The following is a 23,917-nucleotide window of genomic DNA, read 5'->3' as shown; positions in this document are numbered from 1 at the left end:
CTTGTTAGTGTGGGTAAGTTTATCTTTGTCGATTTTTTTGCTAAGATTTCTGCTTCCCCCCCACTAGCCTTGCTGTCATCTTTGCTGTTAGCCTCCCTGCTGAGCTGTCCCATTCTGCCCAAGCTTCCTGCCCTTTGCTCTGCCTATGCTGTCCCCCTTTCCCTCCCCCTGGGCTTCCCTTGCTGCTGGGTTGGTTATGCTCCCTCGCTAGTGGACCTCCCTCCCCGCTGAGCTCATTGTGCTGCTAGTGCTGCTCCTGATTCCTTCCCACTACCCTGGCTATATTGCTGCAGCTCCTCCTTGGCATTGGGCCATAGCAGAACATTGCAAGAAATAAACTGCCAACAAAGTATCTTTCCAACATCCTGTTTATTTCCATTATTTATTTTCATTCCTTAAATACAAAACCCCAGAACATATTGAGAAATGGTTGTGGCCTTAACCTTCTGATCATGAAACCAGGACATAGGCCGCCTGCTGCCTTTGGGATAGAGCTTAATAAAGGTAATGTCCCTTTTGATTCTCTTTGGGGAAATCAGAAGAGTGCAGTTTGTTGAAATTGGGAGCTGGAAGAGTGAAGAGGAGAGAAGTCAGAACCTGATCAAAACAGTGCTGACAAATTGGACCAGAAGAGATTCTAAATTCAAAAACTGAACATGTGAAAGAACTGTGTATCTGTTAATGGGAGGATTCGGACGAATATTTTTCAAAGTTTACATTGCAACGCATATTTGTTATCGTTTCTGAAAAATAATAAACTACTCTTTGACCTTATTTGAGTATGGCCCAGTACTTGCAAAATTCTAAAAATTGAACCGGATAAGATGGAAGTTACACAACACTTGGGGAAAGCAGATAGGACGTCAGTACTTGTGTTTAAGAAATTCTACTTTAACTGCTGCTCTCAGATAAATACCATCTGTCTACACGGATTTCTGTTTTGAGCTCTTTAAGCCTGTCTAGTATCTCCACCTTATTAATGTCAAAGTCTTTAAATATACTTGGATTATCATCTATTTATGGAGGACTTGGTACTATAGAGGGTGAAGGTTGAGAGAGGAAGGGAGGAGGGGGTAACATACACCCCCCCCCCCTGCCCACCTGCCCCAGGACTCCTTGACATGTATGCATCAGTGGCACACAGAGGGAGGGTGCTGTATTAGGAAACTTGGGGCTGGATTTTCTCAGCCCCGAGGAGGCGGGTATGGAGGCGGAACTGCTGGGAAAGTTGCAGAATTCGGGGGCGGGTGGCAAACCCGCCCCCAAGCCCTCTTGCCAGGAGGCGGGAAGCCATCCTGCCACGGGTCCCGTCTCCTTGGAGGCAGGAAGGGATTAAAGCCTATTAACTGCCTGTTAACAGGTAGTTAATGGGCAGAAAATAGGATTAGCCCCATTTTTCATCCTGAAGTGCGGGCTTCCTGACCAGGGGAAACCCCGCCGGGGCGTAGGAGGCAAATAAGAGGTCTGCGGGGTCTGAAAGTGCGCTGTAGAGGTGAGTGATGGGTGCAAGTGTGGAGTGATAAGTATGTGAGGTGAGTATAAAGTGTTAGAAAATGTTAACTTACCTTTGTTTCTACCTACAGTCTTCAGCCGCTGTGGAGTCGGAGTCCCCGACATCTCCATTGTAGAGATCACAGACTGACTGTTGCATCCTCCGATCCAACAGCCAGCTGATTTCTGCAAAGTAGAAAGATTTGATGAGTCCCTCATCAAACTACACAGAATGTCAGTGTTTGAAGCTTCACAGAGCTGTCAAACGATGACATTTCTTCTTTCAAAAGTTCTTGACAGATGACACGTCATACGTTGACGTGCTCTGTCACTGACTTCCCCCTAATTGGCCCGCTGGGCGGGCTTTACAAGGTCAATCAGTAGAAAATCCCGCTGGTTGGCAAGAAGCTGATGGAGGCGGGACTGACACCCGACAAGTGGGAGACCCACCTCCAAAAGCTTCCCATTCAGAAAATCCAGCCCAAGGTGTATGATTCTAAATTTGCTGTCTAAAGACTCTCTAGCTTTCTTTGCCTAAGTTTTCCTCTTTGGCGGGATTATTGTTGGAAATTCGTCACTAGCCACTAACCATGGCAAATTTCCAGAGTCAACTTAACTTGAAGAATCTAGGTAGGCTCCCAGCATTTATTCCCACATTTGATTAGGTGTTCACCATTGGGTGGGGTGGGACATAGTGTGCTGCTATAGGATGTGAATGTCTACAGCAGCTTAAAGGGCAAGACACCATCAAAGACCATTTAGCATGCATGTCTTACGACCATTGGACAACGCCTGCAGGGTCTGCTGCAGCACCAAGTTTTCGGCAGCATCTGCCTGATACTCCTGTTTTGGAGCCCTCCTCCTCCCAGGCCTCTGTGAGGACACTTGTTTGTAAGGCAAAGTTGTGCAGCACACCACCACTATCCTTGAGCCCCTGATGGCCTATACTGTAGAGCATTCCCAGACCTATCCGAGCACCTGAAGTGCCTTCGATTTTCAATAACATGCTCTATGATGACTCTGGTGACAGAATGGGCAACATCTAAGGACTGTTCAGCTGGTGCCCTGGTGTCACCAGATTGTATAGGGTAGTTTCGACCTCCTAGGATTCACCCAGGCACTTGTCTCTCTGGCAAAAAGAGTGAAGGCTCGGTGGACTGCCTTTAAAATGAAAGCATTATGGCAACTGCCAGGAAAGCAAGCATTTACTTGCATGAGCTCGTGCAGTGGACTCCACTGCTATCCCAGCCATTTGTCACACAGAACCTCTATGTGCCTGATGCTCTGCTAGCATCCTGCTCTTCAATAAAAAAGAAAGGCTTGCATTGATGTAGCGCCTTTCACAACCTCAGGACGTTCCAAAGCACTTTGCTGCCAATGAAATACTTTTGAAGTGTAGTCACTATTGTAACGTAGGAAGAATGGCAGCCAATTTGTACACAGCAAGGTCCCACAAACAGCACTGAGATAATGACCAGATACTCCATTTTAGCAGTGTTGATTGAGGGATAAATGTTGGCCTGTACACTGGGGAGAACTCCTCTGCTCTTCTTCAAAATAGTGCCATGGGATCTTTTACGTCTACCTGAGAGGGCAGACGGGGTCTTGGTTCCAAGTCTCATCCGAATGATGGCACCTCCAACAGTGCAGCACTCCCTCAATATTGTGCTGGAGTGTCATAGAATCATAGAAATTTACAGCACAGAAGGAGGCTATTTGGTCCATCGTGTCTGTGCCGGCTGAAAAAGAGCTATCAAGCCTAATCCCACTTTCCAGCTCTTGGTCCGTAGCCTTGTCGGTTACAGCACTTCAAGTGCATACCCAAGTACTTTTTAAATGTGATTAAGGTTTCTGCCTCTACCGCCCTTTCAGGCAGTGAGCTCCAGACCCCCACCACCCTCTGGGTGAAAACATTTCTCCTCAACTCCCCTCTACTCCTTCTACCAATTACTTTAAATCTATTTCCCCTGGTTATTTACCTCCCTGCTAAGGGAAATAGGTCCTTCCTATCCACTTTATCTAGGCCCCTCATAATTTTATATATCTTAATCAAGTCTTCTTTCAGCCTCCTCTGTTCCAAAAAAAACAAACCCAGCCTATCTAATCTTTCTTCATAGCTAAAATTCTCTAGTCCTGGCAAAATCCTCATAAATCTCCTCTGTACCCTCTCTGGTGCAATCACATCCTTCCTGTAATGTGGTGACCAGAACTGTACGCAGTATTCTAACTGTGGCCTTACTAGTGTTTTATACAGTTCAAGCATAACCTCCCTGCTCTTATATTCTATGCCTCGGCTAATAAAGAAAAGTATCCCGTATGTCTTCTTAACCACCTTATCTACCTGTCCTGCTACCTTCAGCCTAGATTATGTGCTCAAATTTCTGGAGTGGGACTTGAACCCACAACCTCTGACTCAGAGGCAAGAGTGCTACGAACTGACCCACAGCTGACACTTCTGGCAAGACCCCTGAGATCATCATCTGTTTTCTCTGCAGCCAGATACTGACCTGTCTTACACCTTTCCTCAACTACACCGGGCTCCACCTCTTCATCTACATCCTCTGGCTTCCTTGTGCTTGTCCTTGTCAATTCCTTATCTACTGAACCTGTACCTCCTCATATATGTGTCTCTGAGCTGCTATGCGAGAGGGTGAATGATGGGGTGGGTGAGGGGACTTGCAGCATACCCCTTGCAGTCTCAGGAGAACAAAATGTAGTTAACTTTGGTGTGCTTGAGCAGCATTCTATTGTAACCAGCTACTTTGTGGGTTTATTTTGAGGAAAGTAGTAGCTAGTGAAGAGGTTCCCACATCTCCACTCTCAACTGCCAGGGTAGAGTGGAAGCCAAATATGGACATTGGATAATGGCATATCATCCTCCAGTAGCCTGGTATTCCCTGGCATTGTGTGCTTTGTTACCTCTAGACGTGACTATTCCAATGCACTCCTGGCCGGCCTCCCTAGTTCTACCCTCCATAAACTTGAGGTTATCCAAAACTTTGCTGCCCATGTCCTAACTCACACCAAGTCCTGCTCACCCATCTCCCCTGTGCCTGCTGACCTACATTGGCTCCCGGTTAAGCAACGCCTCGATTTTAAAATGCTCATCCTTGTTTTCAAATCCTTCCATGGCCTCGCCCCTCCCTATCTCTGTAATCTCCTCCAGCCCTATATAACCCGAGATCTCTGTGCACGCCATTTGTGGCCTCTTCAACATCGTCAATTTTAATTGCTCCACCATTGGCGGCCATGCCTTCAGCTGCCAAGACTCTAAGCTCTGGAATTCCCTCCCTAAACCTCTCCGCCTCTTTTTCCTACTTTAAGATGCTCCTTAAAACCTATCTCTTTGACCAAGCTGCCCCAATATTTCTTTATGTGGCTCGGTGTCAATTTTTTTTTGATAACGCTCCTTTGAATCGCTTTGGGATGTTTTACTATGTTAAAGGCGCTATAAATGCAAAAGCAAAATACTGCGGATACTGGAAATCTGAAATAAAAACAGAAACTGCTGGGAACACTCAGCAGGTCAGGCAGCATCTGTGGAGAGAGAAACAGAGTTAGTGTTTCAGGTCAATGGCCTTTCCTCAGAACTGGCAAAAGGTCATTGACATTGTCTGCCCTGTTATTTATTTGAAAATACAAATATTATTGCTGACCTAATGAGGTCATTAAACTTCTCCTGAGATGGCAAGGGGTTCCTTTGGGCTATAAATGTCCCACTCACAGCTTTAGCCACCGCCTTCAACGTGGCCTGTGCTGCTGCATGTGAGAGCCTTCTTTCCTGGTACCCAAACAATAAGCATCCCTCAGTTCTCTAATTTGGGCCAGAAACACTTCCACACCAGTCCCCGAAAATGTTGACACATGCCTTTTTCCTTCTTTAGCTTTAGTCAGTTCAGTCCATCTTCCATGAGCCTGCTTAGCCCTTTAACTGCACAGAGCTCTTTAAATAGGGAAATTGCGACCTTGTTCCACTCCTTTCCTGAATTTTTAGGGTTCCCCGTCACATCTGCCCCCCTGGCAGAGCACCCGGCCTTGTCCCACCAACATTATTTAATGCTAACCCGAACATTTCGGACAAGTTCAGTTGCTTACAATTTCAGCCGGCATTTCTCAGTCAACTGTGCTTACCCTGGCAGAGCGGGGCCCCAGGAATTTCCAGGCCACATTTGTACTCATGTCATGGCAGGATAGCCTGAACACTTGAATGCTGGAGATTTACCAGTCATGTGTAGAATACATACTGTAATCCTAACCTTGTTAAGGCATAATATTATCTTGGACATTCAACCTAAATCTCATACTGTAGTCAAAAGAATCCATACTGCTTAAATATTGTGATACACCAGGTGTTTAAGAAGATCTACTCTCTGTCAATTAATAAAACAGGGCAAAGTATATTTATTGTAATTAACAATGATCAACCTTGTGATGGTATTAGTTGTGTAAACTTCCATGTTGTTAAATAAAGCATTAGTTGATGCATCTCTGTCTGATGGCTGGCAAGAAGTCATTAACTAATTTTACTCAAGTGTTGCACTGCAATTCTGACAAAGGATTGACTCAATGCATAACTCTTAAAAGGATTGGCACTGAGTAATATAAGATGGCAAGCTAATTGAAGCATCTTATAAACCTTAGATGTGCATAGTAGCTTCCAGTCCAGTTTCCTTTGTGTACATGTTAGGGAGAAGGCCAAAGATTGTTCCATTACCCTATAATGTGTATAGACATGAATATCAGAAATTTAGATAAAATATTCCTTACATATTGGATGGGATTTAGTATCCCTACAATCTTACAACATTGAACAAGTGGAATCCTTTCCTGATGATGTATTGCCATGTGGGTGGAATGCATAACTCCTTGAACTTTGGGGAATCCAGTCACACTAAATTTGCAGTGCCCTGTCAAGCTAGCACATTATCCAGGGGAAAGTGAACTGGTTTGCTCTAGCAAACAATGTATCTGAAAGAAAGACTTGCATTTTACAATGTCTTTCACAACCTCAGGACGTCCCAAAGCACTTTACAGCCAATAAAGTACTTTTGACGTGTAGTCACTGTGGTAATATAGGAAATTGTGATTTGTTTGATGCATTGGTGCACAGCTGATTGACTGATGTTACCAATTTCCCCTGAGGCAGCCTGAAATGACCTTGTAGCGTACAAACTCAGTGCACTGCTGATCTTCACAGCCACCATTAATACACTGCCTATGGTGGAGATGGGCTGCAGGTTAGGTTGCAGCATGTGGCATAACTCATTGATGTCTTCCCTTATAAAATACACCTTCCACAAGGGATGTTCCTGGGTGAGCTGGATTTGGGAGCACCTGGGTTTATATATTCTGGAGTGCAAATATCACAAGGTGGGTGCCTTACACTACCTGTGGTGTCCGACCAACTTCTCTTCCCTTCATTTCTCCTCCTTGTCTTCCTCTAAAAAGCAGATAAAGGATCATTTTCAAGAAGAAACACATTATGGCCTCTTTAGAATTGGGGAGGGGACAAACATGTGAGCCCCACAGCACAAGGCACAACAACAACTTGCATTTATATAGCACCTTTTAACGTAGTAAAATGTCCCATGACACTTCACAGGAGCATAATCAGACAAAATTTGACACTGAGTCAAAGGAGACATTAGGGCAGGTGACCAAACGCTTGGTAAAAGAGGTAAGTTTTAAGCAGTCTCTTATAAGAGGAGAGAGAGGTGAAGAGGCAAAGAGGTTTCGGGAGGGAATTCCAGAGTTTAGGCCCTGGACCAAGGAAGATGGCCACCAATGAAGCAGTTGTCAGCAAAAATGAAAAAAATGCTGAGGGTTTTACAAGATTTTTTTTACTGTATCTAATTTCCTCATTACATTCTCTTCCACTTTTAACTTATTGCCTAGCAACACTGGAGGCCAGTTTTATAGAGGCATGATTAATGCCCAGTGTAAATGAGGTGGTAATGACAGAAAATACAATGGCCTGGAATTTGGGGTAAAAGTAACAGTGAGACTATCAGCGCTCACCATTATTAAAGTGTAAATCGGACAGCAACTTCCAGCAACCGCACATGTGCAGTTAAACGCGGAAATCAGAAATTTGCCGTCCGAGTTGCCTTGCTCCTCCAGAAACTGTGCGATAATGGTATCTCACCGAGAGACTCAGCATTGAAATACATGCAATGCGTGAAGTAGCTGTACTTACATGATAGATGCACACTAAACTTGCCAGAAAAAGTTGCAGTGTAAGTAAATTTATAACGGCGTGCTAAGTCTGAATGACTGCCAACCAACCTCTCTGGCACTGAAAATTAACTTTTACAAGTGTGCAGTCTCGTTCCTTCAAATTTAAATTATTGTTGGTGATTTAAATTTTTTTAAACTTTTGTCTCTTTTATTTCTTTTTCATAAACCCATCTTTCTTTACCTCTCTTTATTTCACTTTCTGTACATGATTTGACATTGATTTAACTGTTCTAACTTGCACTTCTGAGTTCCGACTCTGCTGCTCAGTAACAATTCTTCAATTTGATTGGTTCACACAGATCCAAGATCCCGTGCAGAGGGCGCTGTGCCGAAATGGCTAGCCAATCACAGTAAGTTCCAGTGCAAAAGCCCATAGAAAGCCTGTGGTCAAGTGTAAGTGTAATGAATGCCTGGTGCCGTTGGTTCCATTCTGACCACAGAATCCAGCCCAACGTAAGGTGTCACCCTGTTATTACCAACGTATTTAAATACACTGCTGGTCCACGCTGCGCCACTCCTGGGCCTCGACCTTGCTGTTGGGTTTGCTCTTGCTCCTGGGTCCCGACCTCGCTGCTCCTCCCGTCCCTGCTCCTGGGCCTCGTCCTCGCTCCTGGGTCCCGACCTCGCTCCTGGGTCCTGTCCTCGCTCCTGGGTCCTGTCCTTGCTCCTGGCCCTCGTCCTCGCTCCTGGACCACACTGCAGCCTATGAAACCCAAGCAGAGAGGACCTGCGGGAAGGAGGGAGGAGGACAGTAGGAGTATGTTTGTGTGTGTGTGCTAGGCCGATGTAGCAGAGCCTGGTCTCCAATTGTCTTGGACCCCCTTGCCATTGGACCAAGACCTTGCTCTGTCAAGCCCATGTGGTATCTGGTGTGCAATGGCCACCCCACGTTAAAAGAATTCATGCACAGGCATCTTCCACCTTTTAAAATGAAGTTCGGGACCTGGAACGTCAGGACCATCATGGATAACCCCAACAGCGACAGACCAGAACGCCGTACTACTATCATTGCCCGGGAGCTTAGATGTTTCGACATAGACATCGCTGCCCTAAGTAAGACCCGGTGGGCAGGGGAGGGCCAGCTCAAGGAGCAAGGCAATGATTACACTTTCTTCTGGAAAAGCAAACCTGAAGAAGAATGCCGCCTCCATGGGGTCGGCTTTGCCATAAAAAATGAGCTAGTTGAACGTCTCAGAGACTCCCCTTGTGGAATAAACGAACGCCTCATGACTCTACGGCTCACCCTTGCCCGGAACCAGTGCGCCTCGGTCATCAGTGCGTACGCCCCAACACTAGAAGCCACAGACGAGACCAAAGAGGAATTCTACTCCAGCCTCGAACAATCCCTGTCCCGAGTCCCAACGGGTGACAAGCTGATCCTCCTTGGCGACTTTAATGCCAGAGTTGGACATCCACATCACCCGTGCCATGACAGGAGCTGACGACTGCTGGACAGACCACCACCTAATCCACTCTGTCATCTCCATCAACGTAGCCCCAAAATAGCTGCGGCAACAGAAGCAATGCCGCAGGAAAATCAACGCTGGAGCAGTCAAAGACCCTGCTAAGAAAACTCTATTCAGCCTGCGCCTCACAACCAACCTGACGACTCCCAGTGATTCAGAGACACAGAGTGTCCACAGCGCCTGGTCTGCACTCAAGGCCTCTATAATCAGCACCTGTGAAGAGACACTCGGTCATTCGACCAGGAAACACCAAGACTGGTTCGACGAGAACGACCAGGAGATCCAGGAGCTAATAAGCCGCAAGTGCAAGGCATTCCTGATCTGGAAACAGCAACAGAACTCGAGAGCAAGGAAGCAGCTCTACAGATGCCTGAAGGCCGAGGTCCAACAAAAAACTCGTGACCTAAAGAACAGATGGTGGATGGAGAAAGCGCAGGAGACCCAGCAGCTAGCCGACAACCACGATGTGCATAGATTCTTTAGCGCAGTCAAGACCACCTACGGCCCATGCAGCCAAGGTCCTACCCCACTGCGGGCCAAGAACGGAGAGATACTCATCAAGGAGAGAGAGGCAATCAGTGCCCACTGGAAGGAGCACTTCGAAAATCTCCTTAACTGAGACTCTGTCTTCGACGCGAGTGTCCTCAACTCCATCCCACGGCATGCTACCCGCCACCACCTCAGCACAACCCCAGCCCGGCATGAGGTTGAAAAGGCCATCCAACAGAAGAACAACAAAGCCTCAGGAGCAGATGGAATCCCCGCCGAGGCACTAAAGCATACCGGAGAAACACTATTGGCGCGAATACATGAACTCATTTCTCTTATTTGGAAGGAGGAGAGCATGCCAGGGGATCTCAGAGACACCGTAAATGTGACCATCTTCAAGAAAGGTGACAAGTCCGATTGCGGTAATTACAGAGGAGTCTCCCTGCTGTCTGCCACAGAGAAAGTCATCGCAAGAATCCTCCTCAATCGCCTTCTCCCAGTGGCTGAAGAGCTCCTCCCAGAGTCGCAATGCGGATTCCGCCCACTAAGGGGCACAATGGACATGATCTTCACTGCGCGTCAACTACAAGAGAAATGCAGGGAACAGCACCAACCGCTGTACATGGCCTTCTTTGACCTCACAAAGGCCTTCGACACCATCAACCGTGAGGGATTATGGAGTGTCCTCCTCAAATACAGCTGCCCTCAAAAGTTTGTCACCATCCTCCGCCTGCTTCACGACGACATGCAAGCCGTGATCCTGACCAACAGATCCACCACAGACCCAATTCACGTACGGACTGGGGTCAAGCAAGGCTGTGTCATCGCACCAACGCTCTTCTTCATCTTCCTGGCTGCAATGCTCCATCTCACCCTCAGTAAGCTCCCCGCTGGAGTGGAGCTAATCTACAGAACAAACGGGAAACTATTCAACCTCCATTGCCTCCAGTCCAGATCCAAGGTTGTTCCATCCTCTGTCATCAAATTACAGTATGCAGACGACGCTTGCGTCTGCGCACACTCTGAGGCCGAACTCCAAACCATTGTCAACACCTTCACTGAAGCATACGAGAGCATGGGCCTTATACTAAACATCCATAAGACAAAGGTCCTCTACCAACCTGCCCCCGCCACACAGTACTGCTCCCCGATTATCAAAATCCATGAAGAGGCCTTGGACAACGTGAACCACTTTCCATACCTCGGGAGCCTACTGTCAAACAAGGGCAGACGTCGATGACTAAGTCCAACACCGCCCTCAGTGTGCCAGTGCAGCCTTTGGTTGCCTGAGGAAGAGAGTGTTTGAAGACCAGGACCTCAAACCCAGCACCAAGCTCACGGTCTGCAGAGCAGCAGCGATACCCGCCCTCCTCCTGTATGCTTCAGAGACATGGACCATATACAGCAGGCACCTCAAAGCACTGGAGAGGTACCATCAACACTGCCGCCGCAAGATCCTGCAAATCCATTGGCAGGATAGGTGCACCAACGTCAGTGTTCTTGCTCAGGCCAACATCCCCAGCATCGAAGCTTTGACCACGCTCAATCAGCTCTGATGGACGGGCGACATCGTCCGCATGCCCGATATGAGACTCCCAAAGCAAGCGCTCTATTCGTAGCTCCGACACGGCAAGAGAACCCCAGGTGGGTAGAGAAAACGCTTCAAGGACACCCTCAAAGACTCCTTGAAAAAGTGCAACATCCTCACCAACACCTGGGATTTAAATGCAACATCTGGCAGAAGTGACACCAGAAAGTACAACAGATGTAAAAGTGAACATGATCTGGTGCAAAGGTCACTGCTAATCAGAACACCAAGGAAAATCTACCCTTTTTTTAAAGTCTGTCTTGTTGATCCATTTCAAGCCACATTTGTTTAGCTTGGAAATGTTGGTCTAAGGAATATCTTCATCCCGCAAACTTTTCAATGTGACTTTCAAGGTATTCCAATTATTCCCACACATTGCAATAGTTGGAAAAAGAAACTCATTTTGGCAATGATTTCTTCATAAATCAGGCATTTGAATGAAAGAAGCAAGGTGAGATAGAGCAGAGGATGCATTTCCCATGACTACATGAGGGCTGACTCTATCAGCGCCCTGCCAATGAACTGTATTTCGCAAGAAGTGAAGGAAACTGTTTAAATATATATATACTAGCTGGGGGAGCCCGGCTTTGCCAGGGCTGTTTTGGGCCGGGCGGTTTAAATCGAGTCCCAGGCTTTGGGGCCTGTCTGTCTGTCCCTGTGTGAATCTGCTGCTGGGCAACATTTCTACCTTTTAATAGCTTCAAAGATGAAAGTGAAAGTACTTATAAAACGTTTTTGGTAAATGTTATGTAATTTTTAAAAGAGATACTATCTTTTTCGAAGCTGGATTAGCAGATTTTGAGCTGGAAGTAGTGAAGCAATGGCTGCCCGATGCCTGAGTTGAAAAGCATTAGTCCCGCCCACAGATGCAGCGATTGGCCAACCATCAGGCGACTGAACTGTAGGATTGGTCAATCGTGCCGGCACAGGATTGGTCGACCTTGACGTCAGTCAATCAATGCTACTTAGCAGATAATGAGTTTAATTTTGAAGGTTTTTTGCATAACGCGCGAACAATTTTTGTCCGACCGAAAAGTAAATACGCTTATGACGGTTCTGGAATCGTAAGCTTTCTTTCGATGTAACACACGTGTAGGTACGCTCTATAACTTTTGAGTTTATTTAATACAGACAGACAGACGGAATGACAGACAGAAGAACCGCTTTATATATATAGATTAACCGAGGAGGCGCAGTATAAATCAAGCGGGAGACCCAGAGAGAGCACAGACCGGAGCAGCGGCAGTGGCGAAGAGGCAGAGAACCTCCAACGAAAACAGCTAAAGTGATGTCACAACCAGGGAAGGAGCAGATTGGGAAGTAACTGGTAAGTGTTTCTAGTTAATAGTCTATTAAGTAAAGACATGGCAGGGCAGCTCAGTGCCGTGGAATGCACCTCTTGTGCCATGTGGGGACTCCAGGACGCTTCCCATGTCCTGGACAACCACATGTGCAGGAAGTGTCATCAGCTGGAGGAGCTCGAGCTCTGGGCTTTGGAGCTTAAGCAGCAGCTGGCGTCACTGCGGTGCATCCATGAGGCTGTGAGCTTCGTGGATAGCACGTTTCAGTAGGTGGTCACCCCACAGATAAAGAATGTGCAGGCAGAAAGGGAATGGGTGACCACCAGACAGAAGAGGAGGGCCAGGCAGGTAGTGCAGGAGTCCCCCAAGTGCATCTCGCTCTCCAACCAGTATTCGGTTCTGAGTACTGGTGAGAGTGATGGTTCCTCTGGGGAGTATATCCAGAGCCAAGTCTGCGGCACCACACAGGTGGCTCAGCTGTACAGGAGGAAGAAGAGTAGGAAAGCAATAGTGGTAGGGGATTCGATAGTTACGGGAGCAGATAGGCGTTTCTGTGGCCGCAGATGTGACTCTAGGATGGTATGTTGCAGATTGGGTGACCGCTTTGCGGAACACCTCCGTTCAGTCCGTAAGGTTGACCCCGAGCTTCCGGTCGCCTGTCATTTTAATTCACTGCTCCATTCCCACTCAGACCTCACCGTCCTTGGCCTCTTGTATTGTTCCACGGAAGCTCAACGTAAACTCGAGGAACAGCACCTCATCTTCCGATTAGGCAGTCTGCAGCCTTCCGGACTCAATATCGAGTTCAACAATTTCAGATCATAAGCTCGGCCCCCATTTCATTTTCTCTTGTAATTGTTCAACTCCTTTCCCCCCCCCCCCTTTCCTTTTGTTTCTCTCTCACACCTGGCAGCTATCTTTTGCCCTGCCAGTACACTTTACACCTAATCCCAGCCCATTACCATCTCGTCTAGCTTATAATCTCTTTTACTTCTTTTGTTTCTTTTATTCTTTTGTCCGATCGCAGCCCTGCCTCCGATCTAGTTTCTTTTCTTTCCAGTTTTGAAGAAGGGTCCAACCCGAAACGTCAACTCAAATTTCTCTCCACGGATGTTGCCTGACCTGCTGAGTTTTTCCAGCATTTTCTGTTGTTATTTCGGATTTCCAACATCTGCAGTATTTTGCTATCGTCATGGTATGTTGCCTCCCTGGTGCCAGGGTCAAGGATGTCACCAAGCGGCTGCAGAATATTCTGAGGCAGGAGGGTGAACAGCCAGAGGTTGTGGTCCATATCGGTACCACAACGACATAGGTCGAAATAGGAATGAGGTCCTGCAGGCAGATTTCAGGGAGCTAGGAAAGAGATTAAAAAGCAGGACCTCAAAAGGTAGTAATCTCCGGATTACTCCCGGTGCCACGCACTAGTGAGTATAGAAATAGGAAGATAGCACAGATGAATGCATGGCTGGAGAGATGGTGCAGGAGGGAGGGCTTTAGATTCCTGGGGCACTGGGACCAGTTCTGGGGGATGTGGGACCTGTACAGGCCGGACAGGTTGCACCTCAACAGGGCCGGAACCAATATCCTCGTGGGGAGGTTTGCTAGTGCTGTTGGGGAGGGTTTAAACTAATTTGGCAGGGGGATGGGCACCAGGATGTAACATTAGAAAGAGGAAATAATGTGTTCAAAGGATTGGCAGAGAGCACTAAAGTAAGAAATAGTAAGGTATTAGGTGAGGTCAAACTAAGAGAGAATACAGGCTGGTCTAAGATGGGTTTACAGTGTCTGTATGTGAACGCATGAAGCGTAGTAAACAAGGTACATGAGCTACAGACACAAATAGCCACATGGGAATATGATGTTGTGCCAATAACTGAGACCTGGCTCAAAAAGGGCAGGATTGGGTATTAAATATTCCTGGTTTTAAAGTGTTCAGGAAAGATAGGAGGTGGTGTGGCAGTATTGGTCAAGGAGAATGTTAACAGTGCTGAAGAGGGAGGATGTCCTGGAGGGGTCAAGGACAGAATCTATATGGCTAGAGTTAAGAAATGATAGAAGTGCCATTACACTACTAGGTGTATTCTATAGACCACCAAATAGTGGGAAAGATATGGAGGAGCAAATTTGCAGAGTAATTATAGAGAGGTGCAAGAACTATAGAATAGTAATAATGGGGGACTTCAATTATCCTTTCTTGATCAGTATGTTTCCGGTCCGATGAGGGAGGAGGCATTGCTGCATCTGGTTCTGGGTAATGAGATAGCTCAAGTGGAGCAAGTGTCAGTAGGTGAACATTTAGGGAACAGTGATCATAGTATCATAAGGTTTAGATTAGCTATGGAAAAGGACAGGGAACAATCTAGAGTAAAAACATTTAACTGGGGGGGGAAGGCCAATTTCAGTGGGATGAGAATGGATCTGGCCCGGGTAAACTGGAATCAAAGATTGGCAGGCAAAACTGCAATGGAACAATGGGCTGCCTTTAAAGAGGAAACAGTTTGGGTACAGTTGAGGTACATTTCCATTAGGGGGAAAGGCAGGGCAACTAAAGTCAGGACTCCCTGGATGACGAAAGAGATAGAGAATATGATGAAGCAGAAAAAAAGCGCGTATGACAGATGTCAGGTTGAAAATACATCTAAGAATCAGGCTATATGTAGAAAGGTCAGAGGAGAAGTGAAAAAGAAAAGAGGGGCAAAGAGAGAGTATGAGAATAGAATGGCAGCCAACATAAAAGGTAATCCAAAAGTCTTCTATAGGCATATAAATAGTATAAGGGTAGTAAGAGGAGGGGTCGGGCTGATTAGGGACCAAAAAGGAGACCTATGCATGGAGGCAGAGGGTATGGCTGAGGTGCTAAATGAGTACTTTGCATCTGTCTTCACCAAGGAAGAGGATGCTGCCATGGACATAGTAAAGAAGGAGGTAGTGGAGATAGAAACATAGAAACATAGAGATAGGAACAGGAGTAGGCCATTCGGCCCTTCGAGCCTGCTCCGCCATTCAATGAGATCATGGCTGATCTTCGTCTGAGATCATAGCTGATCTTACCAGTTCAGTACCCCGTCCCCGCCTTTTCTCCGTAACCCTTAATCCCCTTAGCCTTCAGAAATATATCCAATTCTCTCTTGAAAATATTTATTGAATTAGCCTTCACAGCCCTCTGTGGCAGGGAATTCCACAGGCTCACCACTCTTTGAGTGAAGAAATTCTTCCTCATCTCTGTTTTAAATGATTTGCCCGCTATTTTTAGACTGTGGCCCCTGGTTCTGTGCTCCCCGGCCATTGGAAACATTCTCTCTGAATTCAGCCTGTCCAGGCCTGCCATAATTTTATATGTTTCGATGAGATCCCCTCTCAATCTTCTAAACTCCAGTGAGTACAAGCCCAAACTATTTAATCTCTCTTCGTAGGTCATTCCCGCCATTCCAGGTATCAGCCTGGTGAATCGCCGTTGCACTCTTTCCATGGCAAGAACATCCTTCCGCAGATGGGGCGACCAAAACTGTACACAATACTCCAGATGCGGTCTCACCAGCACCTTGTACAGCTGTAGTAAGGTATCCCTATTCCTATACTCGAACCCCCTTGATATGAAGGCCAACATACCATTTGCCTTCTTGATCGCCTGTTGCACCTGCATGCTCTCCTTCAGTGACTGGTGCACAAGAACACCCAGGTCCCTCTGCACTTCCCCATCTCCCAATCTATTGCCATTTAGATAATAATCTACCCTCCTGTTTTTACCCCCAAAGTGGATAACCTCGCATTTATCCACATTATAGTGCATCTGCCACGTATCCGCCCATTCCCCCAACCTGTCCAAATCGCACTGTAGCCTCCTGACATCCTCATCAGAGCCCACCCCTCCTCCTAGTTTAGTGTCGTCAGCGAATTTGGAAATATTGCATCCAATTCCCTGATCCAGATCATTTATATATATTGTGAACAGCTGGGGTCCCAGGACAGATCCTTGCGGCACCCCGCTGGTCACTGCCTGCCACTCCGAAAACGAGCCGTTTATTCCAACTCTCTGTTTTCTATCCGCCAGCCAGTTCTCTATCCACGTTAATACTTTGCCCCCAATCCCATGAGCCTTAATTTTGCATGATAATCTTTTGTGTGGAACCTTATCGAAGGCTTTCTGGAAGTCAAGGTACACCACATCCACTGGCTCTCCCCCATCTATTTTACCAGTTACTTCCTCAAAAAATTCCAGCAGATTAGTCAAACACGATTTACCCTTTGTAAATCCATGTTGACTCTGTCCGATCCTTTCCCCATTTGTCAAGTGCTCCGCTATTTTATCCTTAATAATGGACTCTAGCATTTTGCCCACAACCGATGTAAGGCTTACTGGTCTATAATTCCCTGCTTTCTCTCTACCCCCCTTTTTAAATATTGGGGTAACATTAGCTACCCTCCAATCCACGGGTACTGTTCCCGAGTCAATGGAATTCCGGAAGATGATCCTTAGAGCATCTGCTATCTCCAGGGCCACCTCCTTAAGTACCCTAGGATGTAGTTTATCAGGCCCCGGGGATTTGTCGGCCTTCAGTCCCCTCAACTTACCCAACACCATATCCCTAGAGATACTAATTTCTGTCAGCTCCTCCCTCTCATTAGTCCCTATGTTTGCCGATATTCCTGGGAGGTTATTTGTGTCCTCCTTTGTGAATACAGAACCAAAGTATGAGTTTAATTGGTCTGCCATTTCCTTATTCTCCATTATATATTCTCCCGAATCGGACTGCAAGGGACCGACTTGGGATTTTACCAGTCTTTTCCTCCTGATATACCGATAAAAGCTTTTGCAGTCTGTCTTTATGTTTGCTGCAAGTTTACTTTCGTATTCTATTTTCCCCTTCCTGATTAATCCCTTTGTCCTCTTTTGCTGTATCCTGTACTGCCCCCAATCTTCCGGTCTGGTGCTTTTTTTTGCCAGTTGATATGCCCTTTTTTTTGATTTTATGCTGTCCCTAATTTCCCTCGTTATCCACGGTTGAGTCACCTTTTTAGGTTTATTTTTATGCCAAACCGGTATAAACATGTTCTGGAATTCTTCCATTCTATCTTTGAATGCTTGCCATTGTCTCTCCACTGTCAATCCCCCCAGAAACACCACCCAATCAATCTTACCCAATTCCCGTCTCATACCCTCGTAATTCCCTTTATTTAAGTTCTGGACCTTAGTCTCTGATTCAATTTCCTCCCTCTCCATCTCGACTGAGAGCTCGATCATATTATGATCGCTCTGACCCAAGGGGCCTCGTACAAGAAGATTGCTGATAAGTCCCTTCTCATTGCACAATACCCAGTCTAAAATGGCCTGATCTCGAGTCGGCTCCTCGACATATTGGTCCAGATAACCGTCCCGAAAACATTCCAGGAATTCCTCCTCCTCAGAATTTTTACTAATTTGGGTAGTCCAATCAATATGTAAATTAAAGTCACCCATGATGACAGCTGTGCTCTTATCGCACGCTTCTCTAATTTCCCTTTTTATGCCTTCCCTCACCTCCATATTACTATTTGGAGGCCTATATATCACACCCACTAACGTTTTCCTCCCCTTGCTATTTCTCATTTCTACCCATACAGATTCCGTTTCATCCGAGTTAATATCCTTCCTTTCCATTGCATTAATCCCCTCCTTTACCAGCAATGCTACCCCACCTCCCCTACCTTTTTGCCGATCCTTCCTAAATATTGTATATCCCTGGATGTTAAGTTCCCAGCCTTGCCCACCCTGCAGCCACGTTTCTGTAATCCCAATCAAATCATACTTGTTTACCTCTATTTCCACAACTAATTCATCCACCTTGTTCCTAATGCTTCTAGCATTAAGATACAAAGCCTTCAGGCTTGCTTTTTTCACACTCTCATTATGAATTAGTTTGGCCCTTTGTGTTTCTCTCCTTTGCTTATTGCTTCTCACCTTTCTACCATCTATTTCTGACTTCATATGACTTCCCTCTTTTCCACTACCTAGGTTCCCATCCCCCTGCCAAATTAGTTTAAATCCTCCCGAACCGCCCTAGAAAATATTACCCCGAGGACATCGGCTCCCTCACAGTTCAGGTGTAGACCGTCCCCTTGGTACAGGTCACTCCTCCCCAAGAACTGGTTCCAATGCCTCAAGAATTTAAATCCCTCTCCCTTGCACCACTGCTCAAGCCACGTATTTAGCTTATCTATCTTACTCTCTCTAAACTTATTAGCTCGTGGCACTGGTAGCAATCCAGAGATTACTACCTTTGAGGTCCTACTTTTCAATTTAGCTCCTAACTCCCTAAATTCAGCTTGTAGGACCTCCTCCCTCTTTTTACCTACATCGTTGGTACCTACATGTACCACGACAACTGGCTGATCCCCCTCCCCCTTCAGAATGCTCTGCACCCGCTCCGAGACATCCTTGACCCTTGCACCAGGGAGGCAACATACCATCTTGGAGTCTCGGTCTCGGCCACAGAAACTCCTATCTATCCCCCTTACAATTGAATCCCCTATCACTATAGCCCTATCCCTCTTTTTCCCGCCCTTCTGTGCAGCAGAGCCAGTCATGGTGCCCTGAACCTGGCTGCTTGATAGGATAAAAAATTGATAAAGAGGTATTAGAAAGGCTGGCTGTACTTAAAAGTAGTTAAATCACCAGGAGCAGATGGGATGCATCATAGGATGCTGAGGAAATTGAGGGAGGAAATCACGGAGATACCGGCCATAATATTCCAATCCTCCTTAAATACGGGGGGTGGTGCCAGAGGACTGAAGAATTGCAAATGTTTACACCATTGTTCAAGAACCCGGCCAACACAATTTTAATTTGATTTGTTTAAGTTTCATTTAAAGTTTTATTAGTTACAGTCAAAGTTGTTAAAAGTACTGTTCAAAAGAGTACACCATTGTTCAAAAAAGAGTGTAAAGATAAACTCAGCAACTACAGGCCAGTCAGTTTGACCGTGGTAGTGGGGAAACAGTAATCAGGGACAAAATTAACCGTCACTTGGACAAGTGTGGATTAATTAAGGAAAGTCAACACGGATTTGTTAAAGGCAAATCGTGTTTAACTAACTTCATTGAGTTCTTTGATGAGGTAACAGAGAGGGTTGATGAGGGTAATGCAGTTGACGTAGTGTACTGGGATTTCCAAAAGGTGTTCGACAAAGTGCCACATAATAGGCTTGCCAGCAAAGTTGAAGCCCATGGAATAAAAGGGACAGTGGCAGCATGGATACGGAATTGGCTAAGTGATAGGAAACAGGGAGTAGTGGTGAACAGTTGTTTTTCAGACTGGAGGAAGGTATGCAGTGGTGTTCACCAGGGGTCGTTCTAGGACCACTGCTTTTCTTGATATATATTAATGACTTGGATGTTGGTGTACAGGGCACAATTTCAAAATTTGCAGATGACACAAAACTTGGAGGTATAGTGAACAGTGAGGAGGAGAGTGATAGACTTCAGGAAGACAAACAGGCTGGTGAGATAAGAACAGAAAATGCTGGAAATACTCAGCAGGTCAGGCAGCATCTGTGGAGAGAGAAACAGAATTAACGTTTCAGGTCGATGACCCTTCGTCAGAACTGGAAAAAGTTAGAAATGTAACAGGTTTTTAGCACGTGCAGGGGCAGGGAAAGGGGGCGGGGAGGAAAGAACAAAAGGAAAGGTCTGTGATAGGATGGAAGGCAGGAGAGATTAAAAGGCAAAAGGGATGATGGTGCAAGTCAAAAGGAGATGGTAATGGGACAAGTTTTGACACAAAAGATGACCCTAGATGAGGTGTAAATGGCAATGGCAGAATCAGCAACAGCTGCCATGTGAGAGGAAAAAAGAAAAAAAGTAAAGAAAAATAAGGGCCGAGGTTATGGTCTGAAATTGTTGAACTCGATGTTGAGTCCAGAAGGCTGTAAAGTGCCTAATCAAAAGATGAGGTGCTGTTCCTCGAGCTTACGTTAAGCTTTGTTGGAACAGTGTAAGAGGCCGAGGATGGAAAGATCAGAGTGGGAGTGGAGTGGAGAATTAAAATGACAAGCGACCGGAAGCTCGGGGTCACGCTGACGGACTGAACGGAGTTGTTCCGCAAAGCGATCACCCAATCTACGTTTGGTCTCCCCAGTGCAGAGAAGCCCGCATCGTGAGCAATGAATACAGTATACTAAATTGAAAGAAGTACGAGTAAATCGCTGTTTCACCTGGAAGGAGTGTTTAGGGCCCTGGGCAGTGGGAAGGGAGGAGGTAAAAGGGCAGGTGTAGCATCTCCTGCGCTTGCACGGGAAGGTGCCGGGCGAAGGGGAAGGGCTGTTGGGGGTGATAGAGGAGTGGACCAGGGTGTCGCGGAGGGAGCGGTCCCTTCGGAATGCTGAAGGGGGGGGGGAAGGGAAGCTGGGTTTGGTGGTGGGATTACACTGGAGGTGGCAGAAATGGCGGAGGATGATACGTTGAATGTAGAGGTTGGTGGGGTGAAAGGTGAGGACAAGGGGAAACCTATCATGGTTCTGGGAGGGAGGGGAAGGGGTGAGAGCAGAAGTGTGGGAAATAGAATGGACATGGTCAAGGGCCATGTCAACCACGGTGGAGGGGAATCCTCGGTTGAGGAAAAAGGAAGACATATCGGAAGCACTAGTATGGATGGAGGCATTGTCAGAGCAGATGCGGCGGAGACGGAGAAACTGGGAGAATGGAATAGAGTCCTTACAGGAAGTGGGATGAGAGGAAGTGTAGTCCAGGTAACTGTGGGAGTCAGTGGGCAGATTGAGAAAGCAGTTAATAAGGCTTACGAGATCCTGGGCTTCATAAATAGAGGGATAGAGTACAAAAGTGTGGAAATGATGATGAACCTGTATAAAACACTGGTTCGGCCCCAACTGGAGTAGTGTCCAATTCTGATGTGAATGCCTTAGAGAGGGTGCAGAAAAGATTTACGAGAATGATTCCACTGGAGAAGCTGGGGTTGTTTTCCTTGGAGCAGAGAAGATTGAGAGGAGATTTAATAGAGGTGTTCAAAATCATGAGGGGTCTGGACAGAGTAGATAGAGAGAAGCTGTTCCCATTGGCAGAAGGGTCAAGAACCAGAGGACACAGATTTAAGGTGACTGGCAAAAGAACCAAAGGCAACATGCGGAAAACTTTTTTACACAGCGAGTGGTTAAGATCTGGAATGTACTGCCTGAAAGGGTGGTGGGGGCAGATTCAATCACGGCTTTCAAAAGGGAACTGGATAAGTATCTGAAAGAAATTAGCCGGGCTACAGGGCAAGGGCGGGGGAGTGGGACTAGCTGAAGTGCAGTTGCAGAGAGCTGGCATGGGCTCGATGGGCCGAAGGGCCTCCTTTCCGTGCTGTAACCATTCGATGATGATTCAACTAATTCCTCCTCGCAATTCTTTCCAAAGTCACCCCAAACCCAGCCCGCCCTTCACACCATATACCGCAGATCTCAGAACTGAACCAAAACAAGTCCTGCAATCTCCATGGAAACCAAACTCTGATCCGCCATGAAAGACGTCAGCCGCCGCGCCTTCATTCTGTCTCACCAGCGGGGGCAAAGCACACAAAAGGGAACTTGCACCGCCAGCGCGCGCGCACACTGTCAGCGGCGCCGCCCCACTACCTGAGCACGGTGACTTACGCTGCACACGATACCGTGCGCTGCCCCGGCGCCACTACAGCACCAGCCCGAGCCACTCGGGCGCAGCGCAACGCAGCGCGCCCCCGCCTTCTACACCTGCAAGCAATCTCTAGGCAATTGGGGCGAGGTCACATTCCGCGCTTGCGCACACTTGTCTGTTTGTTAGATCCTCGGAGCGGCGTGGAGTGCACAACACTTGGAGTCGGGGGAATATCCGCAGCTTAGGCAAAGAAAATCTCTGCAAACTATCCATTCTTCCAGCATCAAAATGGTGCACGGTGGCATGAAGTGCGTTAAGTACCTACTGTTTGGGTTTAATTTCCTGTTCTGGGTAAGTTTCGTCTTTTTTTTTATTGTTGTGTTGGAAAAAGTAATGTTCAGACCGACTGCTCAAAGGAAAACAAAAGAGTTTGTTTGGCTTGGATTTTGTGTTTGGCAATTAAAATGTAACCGCGTACAAAGGCATTCATTCGTTGGTTTCTGTGTGGCCAACCGCTTTGCTTTTTAAAAAAAAAAGAACTGTCGAATTTAAATCTCTACAATTTGAAATTGGAAAGTTTATTTTTAAGCCAATCTGAATTTGTTATTGTCCGAGACCATCAGTGAGATGTAGCATTTTCGCGAACTTTGCTCCGCTCTGACTAACTTACTGCTCCCACTTTCCTAAGTTCCGGAAACTTATTTGCTTGTGAAGTGGAAAATAGTTCACATTAGTCTGAGATGTGCTGGTATCTGCTTAGAATCTCCAGGTGAATGAGTGTTAAAAGCAAACATGGCTGTTACAATGAGAGAGAGCATGTCCTCACCAGTTAAAGTGTGGAAATACTTGTTTACAGATGGAGGGTTCAGGTTGGCTCAAAAGTAGGAATGTTCAGCAGACTGCTGAATGCCTTGACTACAAACTCCTGACTTCATTAAGTAAACATGATTGTTATAACAATTGATTGCTAACATTTTCTGTTTTTATTTCAAATTGCTTTTGTGTGCTTGGCTGATTTTTAATTAAGTGCCCAGGGTGTTCAGTAAGGCGTTTCTGTGAAGTAACAACTCCTGTTGCTCGACTAATGACTTAATTATCACTTAATGGGGGTGTGCTATTTTCTGTCCCTCTATGTCCAAAGACATGATGTCAATTCCAGATATATGCTGACCACATCCAGTGCGACCCCTCCACTACCTCTGTGTTGTCAGACTGCTTGTTCAACAGAACAGTCCTGGATGAGCTGCAATTTCCTCCAATTAAACATTCGGAAGACTGAAGCCATTGGGTTTGGACTCTGCTGCAAACTCCATTCTCTCGCCACTGATTCTATCTCCCTCCCTGGCCACTATCTCTGGTTGAACCAGATTGTTTGCAACTTCGGCGCCCTGTTGACTCTGCGATGAGCTTCCGACCCTATAATCTTCTCCATCACACAGACCTCCTACTTCCACCTCTGACACCACCTGTCTCTGTCCCTGCTTCAGCTCATCTGTTGCTGAAACCCTCATCCATGCTTTTTGTTACCTTCAGACTGACTATTCTAATGCTCTCCTGGCCGGCCTCTCTCTCCTTCCATCCATCGCCCCTGTGTTCGCTGACCTATATTGGCTCCTGATCCACTAATGCCTTGATTTTAAGATTCTCATCCTTGTGTTCAAATGCCTCTGTGACTTCCTCCAAGAACTCTGTTCCTTCAACTCTGGCCTCTTGTGCATTCCCTGCTCTGTTTGCTTCACCAT

The 23,917-nt window shown here is 46.5% G+C and overlaps 1 protein-coding gene and 1 long non-coding RNA gene across 2 annotated transcripts in view; both read left to right on the top strand.

Moving 5' to 3' along the window:
* Nucleotides 1-258: 258 nt before the first annotated feature.
* Nucleotides 259-16,127, top strand: LOC147105604 (uncharacterized). The gene is made up of 4 exons (XR_015081522.1): nt 259-504; nt 8,028-8,078; nt 12,403-12,598; nt 15,986-16,127. It is a non-coding gene; the product is annotated as an uncharacterized LOC147105604 (long non-coding RNA).
* Nucleotides 16,128-22,156: 6,029 nt separating this feature from the next.
* Nucleotides 22,157-23,917, top strand: part of LOC147105603 (CD9 antigen-like) — a 33,618-nt gene continuing 31,857 nt past the window's right edge. The window contains exon 1 of the mRNA XM_086010146.1: nt 22,157-22,526. Coding sequence (XP_085866272.1) covers nt 22,464-22,526 — 63 coding nt within the window. The 5' untranslated portion in view covers nt 22,157-22,463. The remainder of the gene's footprint in view (nt 22,527-23,917) is intronic.

The sequence above is a fragment of the Somniosus microcephalus genome, chromosome 17 (assembly GCF_052327205.1).
Source record: "Somniosus microcephalus isolate GS21.2 chromosome 17, FLI_Smic_1.0, whole genome shotgun sequence".
NCBI classification, from domain to species: domain Eukaryota; kingdom Metazoa; phylum Chordata; class Chondrichthyes; order Squaliformes; family Somniosidae; genus Somniosus; species Somniosus microcephalus.
The sequence above is the reverse complement of the archived record's forward strand: the minus strand, read 5'-3'. Positions and strand labels throughout refer to the sequence as shown.